General features: G+C 44.4%; 2 protein-coding genes across 2 annotated transcripts in view; one reads left to right on the top strand and one right to left on the bottom strand.

The window, feature by feature from the left end:
- The window catches only part of gabrr2a (gamma-aminobutyric acid type A receptor subunit rho2a), an 82,261-nt gene that overhangs the window by 57,843 nt on the left and 5,582 nt on the right, over positions 1-18,836 (top strand). Inside the window, exons 6-8 of the mRNA XM_086273709.1 lie at positions 5,839-5,979; positions 8,649-8,801; positions 15,133-15,341. Of these exons, the coding sequence (XP_086129835.1) occupies positions 5,839-5,979; positions 8,649-8,801; positions 15,133-15,341 (503 nt within the window). The remainder of the gene's footprint in view (positions 1-5,838; positions 5,980-8,648; positions 8,802-15,132; positions 15,342-18,836) is intronic.
- Positions 12,017-14,075, bottom strand: LOC147306271 (uncharacterized). The gene is made up of 2 exons (XM_086274872.1): positions 13,587-14,075; positions 12,017-12,736 (listed from the first exon to the last, which is right to left on the bottom strand). The coding sequence occupies exons 1-2, from the start codon at positions 14,073-14,075 to the stop codon at positions 12,017-12,019; spliced, it is 1,209 nt and encodes a 402-aa protein (XP_086130998.1).

Raw genomic sequence — 18,836 nt, 5'->3', positions numbered from 1 at the left:
CTTCAAGTTAACTTTTATCGAGTGGAAAAAGGTTAGCGTTCATCCTCCAGCTTCACTGTGTTTATGTTATGCTAACTATAGCTGTGTAGCTAGCCACCACGCACATCATTATATACCGGCTAGCCCAACTTCAGTAACCCTGCAAACGCTTTTGCTGTTTAGTTTTCTGTCTTCATTTATGTTGGAAGTGATAGCAGAGCTGTACATTTTAATTTTTGCTGTGGCGGTTAAGCTGCCGGATTTTTGGCTTCACGACCCTCCTTCATAGTTTGTGTACGTCGAAACTCAGTTTGCTCAGTTTGCTCGTCGTGGTGTTTCAGCCAACGACACAAAATGTGGTGGCCTTGCTGGATCCGCTGTCCACCCGCCATGTGATGACCCTCCTCTGGGATCTCTCCAGCCAAGGAAAATACACCGCGCTCAGTACATCGCTACTGCGGTGCTACTCCCTTTCTCACATAGAGCAGGCCGTGAAACTCCTCTCTCTCTCGGGCCTGGGTGATGGTGCCACTCTCGAGCTCATGGAGAGCACGCTGTCCTTGCTAGGAGTAGATGACGGCGGATTCCTGTTCACTCACGTCTTTCTCCGATAGTTGCTGGTGCGAGGTGGCCTCGCCAGCTGGGTGCGAAGGATTAACGCCCTCTCGCAGAAGAAGTGGATCGCATCCTGACTCACTGACGGTATCTCCCGCACCCCTACCGATTCTCCCGGGAGCCTCCGACTCATTGATGGTGGCTGGGATCGCGGCACCGCGGAAAAGGGCAGTGTTTTTACCGTCAGCGTGACAGCACCATGGCACCTTTGCAGTTTTAAGGCCCAGGGAAACGAGCCTGCCAGCACTCTGTAGTCTGGCTGTGACCTTTTCTTTTTACTATTTAATCGTAAAAAAAATGGAGATTTCCCGCGTACCACCAGAGAGAGCCCAAGTACCACTAGTGGTACGCATACCACCATTTGAGAAAGACTGGCCTATGCCATTATGGTGCCGAGTGCACTTACAGACACTCTTATGCTTGAATGTGGACAAACTGTGGCTGTCAAAGAATTCCAACAACAACACACCTCTCTGGTTCAGATTGGACCAGAACAGTGCCAATCACACCCCCCAAGGTTGCACTGTCATTGCTGACGTGAGCACTGACATTTCCCAGTAGAACAATGGAGCACCACACCCTGAAATTACAAGAAGGCTTGGTACACTGAACTGTCATTTGGCAGATAATTACAGAGAACAGTCATTCCTAGGTTACCAGAACTGAGGCCATAGGGAAGGAAAGTAGGATTTGGTGTAAGATCAGTTGCAGTGGTGCCGTGTGGGGAAAATAATCACTTAAAAATAAGTCAATAATTTGTATTATGAGTTCTAATAGAATTTGATTTATGAACAGACTGTGATTAGCTGACCTGTGTTGCTTTGAGATACTGTGCTCGGTGGGACAAAAATGCAACTAGAACATGCTGGAGGTATTAAAGGTATTGCGCTACAGTAGTTTGAATGATATTATTCCAGTATGCTCCAATTTGTTCAGCTAAATGGAGAAATCTTCCTCATACAGTAAGGTTCATTTTGGAGTTCCACACGGTATTGTGTTGGTAATTTAATTTGTTTCAATTTATATTATTCACACCTCCCTCAGGCAATATTCTTAAAAGTCATAGCATACATTTTTCTCAGAAGAGAATTAAAGGGTGAGCTGTGCTACTAGGCACACATGTCATATTTACCATCAACTACAGGTTGAGGCATCTGACAGTCTGTATTATTTTGAAACACCATTACTCCTGCATCATTTTTTTCCTCTAACCTCTTTGTGTGTGTGTGTGTGTGTGTGTGTGTGTGTGTGTGTGTGTGTGTGTGTGTGTGTGTGTGTGTGTGTGTGTAAGGTTTGTGAGGTTATACCCGTAATCTACATAAGATAAGCACACCCCTAAAAACATTGTGTACGCTAGCTTAGATAAACACCAGGTAGTGTGGTAACTTATGCTGTACAAACAACTCAACAACATGCTGTGTGACAAACATGCATGAAAGTCTGCACCAGTTTCCAGAGCCACCATGGAGATCTAGTGTAAGTCATCCAGCATATCCCAGTCCCTGGACATAGTAATGGCACCCAGAGAGAAGGTCCCAGAACACCACAGAAGCCGGGGGACTGCGAACAAATCCGAAGCCCAAGTGGGGCACTGGACAACACAACCCAGGCATCACGGCCCACCCCAAGAGGTGCAAAACAACCAGCCTGAAAAGGGCTGAACCCCAAACTCCCAGACGCCTACCAATCCCAGGAGCAAGAGGCACCCACCCAAACCCAGAGAGCCAGGTGAAGGGAGAGGACAGTGGGCAGGGAGGGCACCAGAACCGCACCACACAGGCCATATGAATAGATCCTGCTCTGACATATGGCATAGAAACATTTAACAGGATTCCTGGAAAACCCTCTTTTATCTGATCATGTCCTAATCAGAGGTGGTAAAAGTAAAGACAAAAAGTAAACCACAGATTGTATAAAACTGACAGACCATCCATTCACGATCCATCAGCAGAGGTGGCAAAAGTAAAGACATTGTGTACTTAAGTAGAAGTACAGATGCTAGTTTTTACAAATACTCCAGTAAAAGTTGAAGTACTGATTCGACTTCTTTGTCATTCTTGATAGAATGATAGATGCGCAGTGAAATTTAAAGTAAGTGACATGAATGCTAATTGGCCTGGAGAAAATGATTTGACTAGACCAGTGATCACACAAACAGCTTAAAAGTATGGAAAAGGGGGAGTGATAAAGCTTGGATTTGGCCGGCAACACCTGGGAGCAGACAGATGTGAGACCATAGATTTTCCTTATTGAACTTACTGGAGACTAAGTTTCATTAGTCTCCAGCCTCCTTCCTTCCATTTACCGTACAGTCTCAGGGTGCTGGATTTGAGGTTAAACCTTCCATACATGGTCAAGAGCTTCCTTGTCTTCCTTGTTCTTGATTTCTATCTCCTGTCAACACCTACAAGGTGTTGACACCCCGGATCTTGATCCTACCATTCCGCTGACTCTTCAGGACTTGCCTGACCTTTTGTACTGCAGGTACTTGGTGGTTGCAGCTTTCCAAGTGGCCTCTTCCTGATTCCATTTGCTTGTGGGATTTCCAAATACTTGTAGCTGTCCTCAATGTCTGCAATGTTGTCTCCCGGTAGTGCGATCCTTCAGTTCTGACTACCGTCCAACTGACATTCTGATATCGTTGCTGTATATCTTCGTGGTGTGGATCAGTGAATCGATGTCTCGTTCACTCCTGGCATACAGCTTGATTTCATCGATGTAGAGGAGGTGGCTGACAACTGCTCTATTTTGTAGTCGGGTTCAGACCTGTGAAGAACAGCAGTGGGGAATGGGCAACTCCTTGGTAGATCCCGCACTTGATGGTGACTTCGGCTATTGGTTTGAAGTTGGCTTCTAGTGCTGTTCACCACATCCCCACTGAGTTCCTGATGAAGACTCTTAGGATCCTGTTAATCTTGTATAGTTCTAGGCATTCCAGGATCCATGTGTGGGGCATCAAGTCATAGGCCTTGTAGTCAATCCAGGCAGTGCACAGGTTGGCCAGCCTAGTCTTGCAGTCTCAGGTGACTGCTCCATATACCAGGAGCTGGTGTTTTACGCCTCTGGTATTGGGGATCAGGACTGTCGGGCCATTCTCTGTGTTTCATCCCTTAGGAGCCTGTTCATTTTTGCTGCCAGATGCTCATGGAGTGCAATCAGCTTCTTCAGCCAGTAGGCATGAATCATGTCATGGCCTGTTGCTGTCCAGCAGCTAGATGTTTGCCACTGTAATGCTTACTGGACCCTGTTCAGGGAGTTTGCGGTGGTCTGCTCTTAGATCCACTAGCCACTGAGCATTGCCATTGTAGGTTGCATCCCTCTGACTTATGCTGTTCCAGTATTACTCTGTCTCCAGCCTTGGTGGTGCTGTTCTCATATTCTTCCCCTGCCATTGAGAGTACACCTTGGATGGTTTGGTGGAGTACAGCTGGTTTGTTCTCCTGCCCTCTATTTCTCTGGTATACCTCTTCAAGTAGTTGGCCAAGGCTGTGAGTCTTTGCTTGGCAGTTTCCAAGGCCTCAGGTATGGACTGCTTGCTGTACTTCTTCGGCACCTTCTTCATCACACCTTTCTGTAACGCCGATAGTTGGCCAACTTCCCTCTGTGCTAACTTGATCTTGGCTTCTAATCTCCTTCTCAATGTAGGGTACTGTTCCTTCTGGCTTTTCATCTTATAGCCAAGCATCTCACTGATTAATGCTGCTGTTGTGTAGATCAGCTGATTAGTCTCGATGATGGTTGCAGTAGGGATTGTACATAGTGCTGCATTCACATCTTCTAGTAGATCTTCAGAGGGTACTTCATGCAATCTTGGTAACCGGCTTCGTACGGTCCAGCTTTCCAGCTTTGCCATGATCCTATCTTTCAGGTCACTACTTCATACTTGGTGCCCAATCTTGGGTGGGGGTGATGATATCTCCCACCTGGCTCCCCCTTGCCATATCATTTGTGTTGCACCTCGTCGATCTCTATCTGTGAAACCAGTTCCTTCTTCTGAAAGTTGGAACACTAAGTTACTAGTTGTTTCACCATCAGTCTGGATGCTGGTTAGGGTTAGGGACCTCTGTGGCCAACAATAAACACCCCTCTAGCTCCACTGCCAGTCGGTGTTGTTTTCCGCCAATCACCACGCAGCTGTCAATCCTGCATCCTCGACCGAAGCTATTGGCTGAGTCTGTTTGAGTCTGTTTGAGTCTGTTTCTTTGGCGAGTGAATGGGCATTAATGAAGAAGCGCAGGCCACTCCTCTTACCCTGCTTTTTTTTCCAGATGTCTCCTCCGTCTACTAGGCCCCAGATTGAGGATGGTGACAGGACAGGACCAGGACCAGTAGTAGATTTGCATTACCACAAACAGGACAATGAAAACAGGAAAAATCCCACAAACTGCCATTTCTCATTATATAACTTCAGCAACAGCAAATTAATTATATTTAATACAAAAAAATGTTGTCAGAAATCCCTGAAAGTGCAATCAAACTAGGCCAAGTAAATGCCATCCAGTGGATGTCTTGATTGTAGGATCCAAGGGTTCAAGTAACTGTGGCTCTGTGCATAAAAAACATAATTTTCCCTGTTATTTCTGCAATACTCTTCTTACTATCCAGAAATAGAGCTACCTGTGTACCTGGGCACCTTAGTACCCAGGTACACTGCACCTTCAGCCTGTTCATTCCTTTATTTTTAAAGGCATCAAAAAGGCTGCCAGGAAAGCCAGCACACACTAGTGTCTCTATACATTACATCCTCTCATGTTTTAAATTTATCTGTGAACTATGCGAAGCTTCAAAATCTCAACAAAAGACAGTTAAGGAATTGCAACAGAAGACAGTTGCATTGTGTAGTAAATTTCTTGAGTACCACTTCAAAAAGGCTCTTTTTTCAGTGGTACATTTTACATTTGCTGAAGAGACAGTGCTTGGCATAATATTTATAAATCCTGTCCAGCACTGCCTTAATAATACAATAAATACAATCCCTTACTAAGGTTGCTATAGCTCAGGCTATAGAGCAGATCATCTACTAATCAAATGGTTGGTACTACTCATATGTGGTATGAGTAGTTTTTTCATGTTATGTACATACTAATATATATTCTTCTGACAGTTTTAAGTTTCAGTTTCTTTACTTTTGATTTAGGTTGCTCCTCTGTTTTGTTTTGTTTTTCTTTTTTTTTCTTAATGTAAAGAAATGGTTAAAAGTTCTACTGGCCAAGTCTAAGCTTATTATTGCATGGTGTTTTACAGATGCTTACACAGATGAAGACTTGATGCTGTACTGGAAGAGCGGAGATGAGTCCCTCAGCATTGATGATCGTATCTCCTTATCACAGTTTCTTATTCAGAAGTTTCATACCACATCTCGCTTGGCCTTCTATAGCAGCACAGGTATAAACACTTAACAAAAAATCATAAGTTCTTGATGCTTTTTAAATTATGTTTTTGTGTATCTATACAGGCTTGCACTTACTTACTGGGTACAGTCAACATATAACCTTTCCTTTAATTCCACCCTTAGGATAAATTCGGACCTTTTATATTGGCTGCTATGCTAGCATGGTTTTAAGGGGGAGGTTTTTAAAGAATCTGAAATCCTCAAATAGTCAAACTGAGCCTAAGTTAAACTCATTGAAAATGAAATCATTTATAACAGTAAATAATGAAAAGTAGAAACAACAACTTTAAGTTTACAGAGGTAGAAAGACATCATGGAATTAGCCGGTAATAACAAGTCAAATACAACTGTCAATCTGGTGGGACCAATACCAAGTCTGGACCACTACATGGAGTACAAATTATTATCATATCTTCATGTTTTTATGTTTCTTTATTTCATGCTTATCTAAATAAGCATATGGTTAGCCCTGCTAAGCCAGGTCTCAGTAAGCACGAGTAAACAACTGTCTTTCACCTCTCATGTTGATGTTACATCCTGTCTGAGATGGTTCCGTTTATTTTCCAGTGAGTGGACGTTTGCTTTGTTTAGTATAGCAATTCTTCTTGATACTTCGGAAATTAATGAGATGATGAAAAGCATAAACGAGTGTCTGAATAGCCTTGCAGGCCCGGTATCTTACCAGTGATACCTGTTATGGCAGATACCCTCTAAATTGGTGCACTGGGTTAAATTTTGGGGCCTGGACAGTAGACCTCAAAGTTCTGTTACTTTCAAAGGGCTAGAGTAACCTGTAAGACCTATTTATACCAAAAGGATTAATACTCAGAAATATACCTTTACTGTTTCACAAACGATTAAAAATGACTTTAATTACAGGATATCAAATTGAAACAATTTAGCAGGAGCAAAGCAAAAGCAGAATCAAATAATAATAGCAATCACAAGTCATTGAAATCACTTCATTGCATTTTTTCTTTTCCATGTAATACTTAATATACTTTTAATAATTACACAGCATTTGAACCTTCAGTCAGCTATGGATACAATATCTTAATGTTTCATTTGTTTCAGGTAATTCTACTTCAGGTAGATTTGTCATTAATACATTCTCATATGTACATCCATTTTAACACAATTCAAATATAGAGGAATACTCACTTTTTCTTAATAGAACTTATTTTTATTAAATTATACATTATAAAAATCAGACATTCTTTGGTGGCTCCTCCCCATCCTGCAAAACACACACACACACACACACACACACACACACACACACACACACACACACACACACACACACCTACCTCCTAAGGCTGTTTCTACACAGCCTCTCAGTTAGACCTGTCTTGGAATCATTTCATAGGTTGTATTGGCTTATTTGTTATATTTGTTCAACTTTAAAATACTTGCCAAGGTCGAAGCTTGATCACGTGGCTGTAGCTCAGGTGGCAGAGCAGGTTAGCCACTAATCAGAAGGTCGGTGGTTCGATCCCAGGCTGCATCCTGGCTGCATGCCAAATATCCTTGGGCAAGATACTAACCCCATGTTTGCCTACTGGTGGTGGTCAGAGGGCCCGGTGGCACCTGTGTCCGGCAGCCTCGCCTCTGTCAGTGCGCCCCAGGGCAGCTGTGGCTACAATGTAGCTTGCCATCGCCAGTGTGTGAATGTGTGTGTGAATGACTGAATGTAGTGTAAAGTGCTTTGGGGTCCTATGGACTAGAAAAGCGCTATACAAATGCAGGCCATTTACCATTTACCATTACAAGATCACTGCTCAAACTTAAGAATAAGGATGATTTACTAAACCACACAAAGAAACTCTGACTGGATGTTAAGCCTTTTCGTCCTGTCTCTGAGGTGATGAGAGGTAAGTCAGGGGGACTTCAATCTGTCTCTATCCCACCTTTCTTGATACAACCTATCTACAACCTATCCCCAGCATAAACTCTGAAGTTCTGCATTCTTTTTCGAGGCAGAAATGTTAGTGATAGTATTTCTGGATTTTAAAAAAAAAAGGTATAGAAATTGTTTAACTACAATAAAGTTCAACTCACCAAATACGGATTGAAGAATTTGAAATAGCTGGCAAGAGCCACCCAGAGGGTGTGATTTTAAAAGCATCACTTTATTATTTGAAAAATACCTTTCTCAGAAACCCAGGAGACTCATCTTTATAAATGTCTTTTGCTGCTGAACATTCTAAATTTTGCTGCACAAATAACGAGCATTCAAACATTACATATTACATCTGTCTGAAAGTCTTTACACTGGTTAAGCACTTAGTTAAGCACTGATTTCATTTCATGAGTTTTTAAGCCAGTGCGTGGGTTTTATCAGATGTTTCTTGCGGATAACCAGTGGTTTATAATCGAGGAAGGCCCTGTGGATCTTCCAGCTGTTTTCTCGAAGAAGAAAAATATTTGGTTAGGCTGCTTTTTGTTTCTATCTGTCACCAGGCAGTTTTTATGTTATTAAGTTAGAGGGCAAAAGTCATACATTTTGTTGCAGTACTTTAGAGGAAATAAGAAGCAGAATTCTTCACTTCTTACATCTTACACCTACACATTTGACACCTCATGCAAAATCTTGACATTTCAGGTAAGGAAAGCTCTGACTGTTTTACCACTCTGAGAAGGTCTCTTGTTGTGTTTTCAGGCTGGTACAATCGTCTCTACATCAACTTCACATTGAGACGGCACATCTTCTTCTTCCTGCTGCAGACGTACTTTCCCGCCACACTCATGGTGATGCTTTCATGGGTGTCATTCTGGATTGACCGCCGGGCTGTGCCAGCCAGAGTCTCCTTGGGTAAAAAGAAAAAGAGAGAAAAAAGAAAAGAAACTCATATCAAATGTTCTTTGAAGAGGCTCTGCATGCCTGAGGAAAATCTGTCTCTGTGGAATGATGAAAGCTCGTTGTGACATAGCTCCACCAACTGGGAATACACACATACATGTGTCATCACACAAGCCTCCCACGCTATACCACGCTTACTTTTCTTTTGAATTATTTTCTGTATTGGGGCTGTTGCTGTACTTGTCACGCAGGCATCTGCTTTCCCCCTTACTTCTCTTATGGCTCAGCTTATCGCTCTTATTAAATTCAGTTGGTGGAGATGTTTTTACGTGACTGTTTGAAGGTCTGTTTTTTTCTTCTTTCTGCTTTGTGCATTTAATAATTTACAGCAGCAATTTAAATTTGAAAGTTGCTCAGGCAGTCCTTGGGCAGTCTATGCAGATGAAATTAACAGGTAGCTAATTCTGGTGTCTTTTCCTTTGAGAATTCTTTTAAGAGTACCTGACAAGTATGTTAAAAAAAAAAAAAGTAACACATAAAGCAGAAAGGTTGGTTCTCTACCTCCTATTAAATTGAAAAACAGCTCACTTACTGTCTCCAAAAGTTGATTCTGTTCATCTGGACGTAGCGTTTTCAGTGGGAGAAACGTTTCGTCATCATCCAGGTGACTTCTTCAGTCTCAGCTGACTGCAGGTTTCCCCAAATCTAATTGGGGAAACGTTCCTCCCGCTGAAAACGCTACGTCCAGATGAGCAGAATCAACTTTTGGAGATTTACTTACCTGGATGATTGAGCATGCATCAAGACGTTTTAACCCGCACTTACTGTCATTCAATGGATTTACCTACAGAATTTTATTTTAGCTCTTCAGCTAATATTGCCAACAATGACCAGTTTAACCTGCATTGGCTGCTTTGAATACATGCTGTGTGTTCAAATAAACACCTTTGGAATGCTAACACAACTTTTGAACAATTCCAGACCTTTTACCTGCTTAAAGACTTTCTCAGTCAGTTGTTTGATAACATTTAAGCCTCCAGAATTGGGGGGGGGGGGGGCGTCTCACCTCTCAGTTAAAAGCTAAATGTAACCAATTTTTCATCCCATAACTGTAAACTGAATAGGTTTTGGTACACAGCTGGAAAAGTGCAAAAATGTACCAGTGTCTAAAATTATATGGTTCTAGCCAAAATTCTGCAGCCACCCAATTTTCTAGTGTACATGCTCCCCACCTCCTCACTTCATTAATGGAGTCATTCTACTGGACTCCCTACATTAATGAGCTTCTCAAACAAAATGATTTTTAATAAAATGGACTAGAGAATAACCTTTTTATTAACTTTACATGACATTTAAACTAAGCCTATTATGGATTTGATTCCCTTATAATAAATTAAATGTTAATAATGTTTCACTTAAATTAATATTTAAAGACCTGTTTAACAAAGGACTTAAAAAGACAAAATATATACTCATTTTGAATAGGCTGTACATTTATCAGTTATCTATAATTGACGTCTTCATCTTCTAATATTCTCTTAATTTATAAAAAGAATTTCCAAATTCCCAGTCATGTCCTCTTGCTACTTGTTAATCTTTAAGAAATGTCCCCATGCCACACAAACAATGTCAGCGACTGCTGTATGCACCATTTCATTTGGTTCTGTGGCCAACAGAACCAAATGTACTGATATTATAACTTCAAATGAAAAACAAGATGGAAAAAATCCAGACACGACCCAGCAAGAACTGTGCATGGTCAAGCTGTTTTAAGAAGCATTTTTCAATTCTATAAATATGGAGCTGTTAAAGATTGATACCATCAGTCGGAATGAACATGATAAGGTCTTTAAGCCACAGATGGTCCTTTTGAGAGATGAACTAACACACTACTAGTTTTGGTCTTTTTAAAACCAGGAAAACATGAAACAATTGCAAGCCTATCACTGAAGTGAAATGAGGCGAGCACTGTGTTGGATCTGAGGTTGCCGAACTCAATTCCTCACATTCCAAGCATGTAGGAGAAACTACTGTGACTAGCAGCATGGCCACTTCACTCGTCTCTCCTGCACTGTCTTGCTCACTGCTTCAGATGTTTAGTTAGTCCTTGACATCCTTGAGTAATAATGTGTGTTTGCACATTATTCCACACCAGTTGATTAATCAACCAAAGACCTAGACAGAATTTTAATTCATTCAAAAGCCTGACACTTAGCCTTGTCCACCCCAGCTGGAAAAATCAAACAACCAGTCTTATTTGTTGTTACCCATCATCCACCTAGGCTGAGGTTCTGTCTGAATTCTCAGACTTTGTCTCTGATTTATGGGGTCATAATTGTTGGGGATTCTCTGTTTTCTTTTTATTATTATAGGGTCTTTACCTTACAATATAAAGTGTTTTGAGGGAAGTGTTATTGTGATTTGGCACTATATAAATTTAATTAAATTGAATTCTGTCACAGTCTGGCGAGAGCAGACTGTATGAATTGAGAAAAGGACCCAAAACGCAGACTCCAAGGAACAGGGAACAGAACTTGAAATGTTAACAAAAGGCGAGCCGTTTAATATGGCTGGTAGAAAAGGTACAAACAAAGGGCAAGGCAAACTGAAGCAAAATTAACACAAACCTAAACTGGGGAATCTAAACAAACAATAAGAAAAACCTAGACAAGAAACTTGGAAGCATGGCATGAACAACAGACGACCTGACAATCACACACTGAAAATAGAGGACTTAAATACACAGCAGGTGATTAGGGGAAGTGGGAACACATGGAGGAACAGCTGACTGACATGAGCCTAATGACAGGACAAGGGAAGTGAAACTAAATACAATGAACAAAGAACACACGACTCCTTCAAAATAAAACAGGAAACATGAGACAGACATGATAATACAAACTTGATAACATAAGACACGCAGCATGAAACACGAAGGTTGAGGGGAAACTTAAATACAGGGGAAGAAAACACAAGGAGTCTAATAACCAAATGAACTTAGATAACCTAATGAACAAAATAAACTCAAACTTAAAACGCTGGGTCAAAAGACCCAGGATCATGACAGAGCCCCCCCTTCAAGGGCGGATTCCAGACGCCCAAAACCATGAACAAAGAAAAGAAGCAGCAAGAAAACAAACATGAAACAAAATCAACACAACCCACCCAGGGCGGGCGGTGGGGGTCCAGGATGGAGGGCCAGAAACAAAACAAAGAAACCGAAGCACTCAGTCCAAACACAAGGGCTTAAGAGTCCGAGACCCTGTTTCAGGAGGGCGACCATGATCTCGGCAGAAAAGGAGTTCATGGCACAGTAGTTCAGGTGGCCGACCTGGAGGCCGATGGCACAGTAGTCCATAGTTCAAGGGTTCAGGGGGCCGGCCATGTGGAAGGTGGCAGTAGCGAAGCAAGCATGGCTGGCCACACTCGGGTGGCTTGGCTTGTGGCCGGCGGTAACATGGACGAGACCTGTCGGGTGGCTTGGCTCGTGGCCGGCGGTGACGTGGACGAGACCTGTCGGGCGGCTTGGCGGGTGGTCGACGGCGTGGACGATAATCCTTGGATGGTTTGGTTGGTTTCCGTCGACAGGCTGTCCTGACAGGCTCCGGAAACAGCCGTGCTGGACCTGGACGTGGCTTGGCAGGTGGAAGGAGACAAGGCTGAGGCGTGGCAGGCACAGATAATGGCGCTGAAGGCGACGGCGTGGAAGCCGCAGGTGGCGGCGCTGCAGGCGATGGCGTGGAAGGATGCTGGGCGCGCTTGGCTGAACCTCCAGCTGGCACAACAGGACCAGGCGAGGCAGGGCCAGCAGGTGCGGAGACCTCTGGCTGAGGCGAGGCAGGGCCAGACGCAGCAGAGGCAGGATCAGGCGTAGCAGAGGCAGAGGCTGGACCAGGCAAGGCTGAAGACTGAGGCCGGACCCGACGAGGCTGAAGACTCTGACGAAGCTGGACCAGACGAGGCTGAAGACTCTGACGAAGCTGGACCAGACGAGGCTGAAGACTCTGACGAAGCTGGACCAGGCGACGACGTGGACGGAGACACGGAGGCCGCAGCTAGTGTGGATGAAGACACATCAGCTGCAAACGTGGATGAGGCTGCTGGTGGAGCAGCTGGTGACTGAACGGGCCCCTCGGACCCTCCAACGGAGACAGGAAGCTGAACGGGCTCCTCGGACCCTCCAGCTGACGTGGCGTGAAGCTGGTGCAGTTCTCCTGAACCCCCAGCTGACGTGGCATGAGGCTGGACGGGCTCCTCGGGCCCTCCAGCTGACGTGGCATGAGGCTGGTGCGGTTCTCCTGAACCCCCAGCTGACGTGGCATGAGACTGGACGGGCTCCTCGGGCCCTCCAGCTGACGTGGCATGAGGCTGGACGGGCAAAGCAGAAGCTGAAGCAGAAGCTGGACCAGGCGACAGCGAGGCAGCCGCAGGTGGTGGCTGGACGGGCTCCTCGGGCCCCCCAGCAGACACAGGAAAAGGCTGCACAAACTCCAACTCAGCCCCTGGCCCCAACCTGGCCTGGATCTCGGTCCCACAGTAGCTTAGCTGAACCTCATGGCTAGCACTTCCAGTGCAAACAGTCTTATAATTTGGCTTCTTGGAAGCAAAGTTCATAGCATGATCAATACACTGGGATGCTAGGTAATTGTGCAGAGGGATAAGATATTCCGTGGAAGACTTGGCTGGTGATTTTTCAGTCTTAGTCATTTCATAAACATGCCCATGAACCTTTAAGGCAGTGTTTGTTCCAATATTGTCCTTAGAAAAAACGCGTGGATTCAGAATACAATCACCCACCTCATGTTGCTGTGAGCCGTGGTGACGACCTGGACGCCGCCTCCTCCTGGAAGCCGTGGTCGTGGAGGCCGGCGCCGCTACGGCTGAGATGAATGTAGCGCTGGAAGCAGCCACCGGTTGAGGTGAGGAAAACGCAGCACTTGTCTGCTGCAGTGGCGACATGGACATGGAGACAGGCGGGAGACTCAACACGCCAACTTTAGCTCCTATAGCTGGCATAGGGAGGGCTGCGTCACAGAGGGGCTGGAGTAATTCAGTCTGCATGCTGGGGGGCTGCTTTGGCAACACGGTGCGGATGAAGCCGTGCAAATCCTCCGACAATCCCTCCATGTAAGCCGGGTATGCAGACAGAATCCGGTGCAGCTGAACTCTAACTGACTCCTTCTCACTCTCCTGTCTGCACGCAGAATAGATTTTCCACTGTCCATGGAGAATGGTCACACGAGTGCTGAACTCCCAAAAATCCTCAAAGATGTCTGCTGGGTCCATTCTGGTCAGGTCGTTCTGTCACAGTCTGGCGAGAGCAGACTGTATGAATTGAGAAAAGGACCCAAAACGCAGACTCCAAGGAACAGGGAACAGAACTTGAAATGTTAACAAAAGGCGAGCCGTTTAATATGGCTGGTAGAAAAGGTACAAACAAAGGGCAAGGCAAACTGAAGCAAAATTAACACAAACCTAAACTGGGGAATCTAAACAAACAATAAGAAAAACCTAGACAAGAAACTTGGAAGCATGGCATGAACAACAGACGACCTGACAATCACACACTGAAAATAGAGGACTTAAATACACAGCAGGTGATTAGGGGAAGTGGGAACACATGGAGGAACAGCTGACTGACATGAGCCTAATGACAGGACAAGGGAAGTGAAACTAAATACAATGTACAAAGAACACACGACTCCTTCAAAATAAAACAGGAAACATGAGACAGACATGATAATACAAACTTGATAACATAAGACACGCAGCATGAAACACGAAGGTTGAGGGGAAACTTAAATACAGGGGAAGAAAACACAAGGAGTCTAATAACCAAATGAACTTAGATAACCTAATGAACAAAATAAACTCAAACTTAAAACGCTGGGTCAAAAGACCCAGGATCATGACAGAATTCAGTTGTTAATAGTTTTGCAATTACAAGTGGTTGTGAGAGATCCAACAAATTTCTAAAACTCACACTTGTAAATTTACGATGATGTTAAAACACCTACTATCATTGTAGGTAATACACTATACAAGGCCACAACGCACTGATGTATTTTTATTATTTTCTAGTTATATTTAATTTAAAATGATGATTTTATTATCTTCAGCATATAATCAAATATCCAGCCTTGTCATGTCACATGCATTGCGTGGCAATGGTATTGAATCAGGGTAATGCTTTTACGCCTGCACTTTTAGCTATACATAAGATTAGCTCCCTGACTGAAGATAAAAAAGAATTATGCTGTAGTGTCTACAATGTAATATGAAAAAGATGCATGCTAAGATTCAAACATGTTTACTTTAGTAAAACTTTGTATCCTGTGTCCAGGCATCACCACAGTGTTGACCATGTCCACCATCATTACTGGAGTGAATGCCTCCATGCCCAGGGTCTCCTACATCAAAGCTGTGGACATTTATCTCTGGGTCAGCTTTGTCTTTGTCTTCTTGTCTGTGTTGGAATACGCTGCTGTCAACTACCTGTCCACTGTCCAGGACCGTCGAGAGCGCAAAATGAGAGAGAGAGTGCGGTCTCAGGTTTGTTTCACTGCACTGATAAATCAAAAGAGAAAGTAATGTAACTAAAAAGAGGTTAATTCATTCTACTCACAAGGCACACCTCAACTCCTTCAGCTGTATCAAATGGCAAAACCTCCAGACTCTCTTCCCGAGTCACTTCACTTACTACAATATCTGTCAGGGTTTCTGTTTTACAAGCAACACCTCAAGAGTGCCAAAGAAATAAAGACAGAAATAAAGAACAGAGAAACAGTGAGTGTTTGTGGCCAGCAGTTTGTTAGAGTTAGTGAAATTTGTGAGATCTCATCCCTGAATGATGTTTAACAGTTGAATTATACATTTAGGGAAACCAAAGAACCCTGGCTAGGTGGATGGCACAACACAGAAGAGCTATCTTGTCAGGCCAGGACTCCGCAGTCTATTTACACCTACAGGCCAGTCTTCCAGTGATGAGGATGTACACATCTTGGACAGGGAGAAACGCTGGTTGGAACAGAGTCAGGGAGGTCTTTAATGTTAGAAAGGGAACGAGCATCACTAAGCCGAGGAGGAGTCACCATCCTACAGTGCTGTGATTGCAGCTTTTTCCAAAGTATCTCTCCCCCCACCACACTCCCTGCCATTGCATTCGTGGTTCTCTGTGTCTGGCGCTGGGTTCTCGGGTGAGTACTGGCTCACTCCCAGCAGCTGCTTGGTGGGGCCTGGTCCCCCTGGCTCAGTTGGGCACCTCCCGGGGTGTGGAGGGCCCTTGGATCTCAGGTCTCTGGGCCCGGGGCTTGGTCTGCTCTGGCGTAGCCGTCTGCCTGCTGGAGCCTGCAGGCTCCTGTATGCTGTTCAGTAACATTCAATATTTATTATTTACTGTTACTGGTTTGTTGGTTGGTTGTTGCTGTGATTCCCCTACTCAGATTTTTAGTGTCTTTTCTCTCTCTATCACTCTTCTCCTTTATTTTTCTTTCTATCTCCTTCTGTTAACTCAGGAGACAGACACATCTCTACTTTTAAGATTAGACCAAAGTGCCTTGAGGCAACTGTTGTTATGAATTGGCGCTATATTAATAAAACTGAATTGAACACCTTGTTCGAACATAAGAGTGTCCATAAATGCACGTGGCACCAGGATGCTGTAGGCCGCAGGTCGATGATCGATTTTGTAATCTTTCCACCAGACCTGCGACCATATGTTCTGGACACTCAGGTAAAGAGAGGGGCTGAGCTGTCAACTGATCACCACCTGGTGGTGACTTGGATCAGGTGGCAGGGGAGGACGCTGGACAGACCCAGTGCACCTAAACGCGTAGTGAGGGTGTGCTGCGAACACCTACAGTGTGCACCTAATGACGTTAGATAGTCTTTCCAAAGCGATTTAAGTAAAACAAACATACATGTGTAAATTCATTCTGAACGATTCTCGTGTTTCCTCATTTTTCCAATCTCATAATATAGGGACGTGTTGGGTGCCCGGAAGCGTAATACAGTGGGGCAAAAAACTATTTAGTCAGCCACCGATTGTGCAAGTTCCCCCACTTAAAATGATGACAGAGGTCAGTAATTTGCACCAGAGGTACACTTCAACTGTGAGAGACAGAATGTGAAAAAAAAAAAATCCATGAATCCACATGGTAGGATTTGTAAAGAATTTATTCGTAAATCAGGGTGGAAAATAAGTATTTGGTCACCTCAAACAAGGAAAATCTCTGGCTCTCACAGACCTGTAACGTCTTCTGTAAGAAGCTTTTCTGTCCCCCACTCGTTACCTGTATGAATGGCACCTGTTTGAACTCATCATCTGTATAAAAGACACCTGTCCACAGCCTCAAACAGTCAGACTCCAAACTCCGCCATGGCCAAGACCAAAGAGCTTTCGAAGGACACCAGGAAAAGTATTGTAGACCTGCACCAGACTGGGAAGAGTGAATCTACAATAGGCAAGCAGCTTGGTGTGAAAAAATCAACTGTGGGAGCAATCATCAGAAAATGGAAGACATACAAGACCACTGATAATCTCCCTCGATCTGGGGCTCCACGCAAGATCTCATCCCGTGGGGTCAAAATGATCATGAGAACGGTGAGCAAAGATCCCAGAACCACACGGGGGGACCTGGTGAATGACCTGCAGAGAGCTGGGACCAAAGTAACAAAGGTCACCATCAGTAACACACTACAACGGCAGGGAATCAAATCCCGCAGTGCCAGACGTGTTCCGCTGCTGAAGCCAGTGCATGTCCAGGCCCGTCTGAAGTTTGCCAGAGAGCACATGGATGATACAGCAGAGGATTGGGAGAATGTCATGTGGTCAGATGAAACCAAAGTAGAACTTTTTGGTATAAACTCAACTTGTCGTGTTTGGAGGAAGAAGAATACTGAGTTGCATCCCAAGAACACCATACCTACTGTGAAGGTGGAAACATCATGCTATGGGGCTGTTTTTCTGCCAAGGGGACAGGACGACTGATCCGTGTTAAGGACAGAATGAATGGGGCCATGTATCGTGAGATTTTGAGCCAAAACCTCCTTCCATCAGTGAGAACTTTGAAGATGAAACGAGGCTGGGTCTTCCAACATGACAATGATCCAAAACACACCGCCCGGGCAACAAAGGAGTGGCTCCGTAAGAAGCATTTGAAAGTCCTGGAGTGGCCTAGCCAGTCTCCAGACCTCAACCCCATAGAAAATCTGTGGCGGGAGTTGAAAGTCCGTGTTGCTCGGCGACAGCCCCAAAACATCACTGCTCTCGAGAAGATCTGCATGGAGGAATGGGCCAAAATACCAGCTACTGTGTGTGCAAACCTGGTAAAGACCTATAGTAAACGTTTGACCTCTGTTATTGCCAACAAAGGTTATGTTACAAAGTATTGAGTTGTATTTTTGTTATTGACCAAATACTTATTTTCCACCCTGATTTACGAATAAATTCTTTACAAATCCTACCATGTGAATTCATGGATTTTTTTTTCACATTCTGTCTCTCACAGTTGAAGTGTACCTCTGGTGCAAATTACTGACCTCTGTCATCATTTTAGGTGGGGGAACTTGCACAATCGGTGGCTGACTAAATACTTTTTTGCCCCACTGTAGCAGAGGCCCCAGTCTGTGAGATCTTCAACGCACACCACCGGCAGAGCTGCAACAGCATTCCGAGGGAGACTGGGGACATTGAGTCCAAATGGACCATGTTCAGCATCTTCATTGAAGCTGCTGCATTTAGCTGCGGCCGCAAAGTGGTTTGTGCCTGTCGTGGTGGTAACCCCCAAACCAAATGGTGGACACCAGAGGTGAAGGGAGCCACCAGGCTGAAGAAGGAGTCCTATCAGGCTTGGTTAGCCAGTGTGACTTCGGAGGCAGCTGACAGGTACCGACAGGCCAAGTGGAATGCGGCTTGGGCAGTGGCTGAAGCAAAAACTCGGGTGTGGGAGGAGTTCGGAGAGGCCATCGAAAAAGACTTTGGGACTGCCTCGAAGAGATTCTGGCAAACCGTCAGGCGTCTCAGGAGGGGAAAGCGGTGCTCTACCT

The sequence above is a fragment of the Aulonocara sp. 'chitande type north' Nkhata Bay genome, linkage group LG19 (assembly GCF_057382095.1).
Source record: "Aulonocara sp. 'chitande type north' Nkhata Bay isolate Kocher_YH1m ecotype deep benthic linkage group LG19, A_spYH_male_GT1.1, whole genome shotgun sequence".
Lineage (NCBI taxonomy): Eukaryota > Metazoa > Chordata > Actinopteri > Cichliformes > Cichlidae > Aulonocara > Aulonocara sp. 'chitande type north' Nkhata Bay.
The sequence above is the reverse complement of the archived record's forward strand: the minus strand, read 5'-3'. Positions and strand labels throughout refer to the sequence as shown.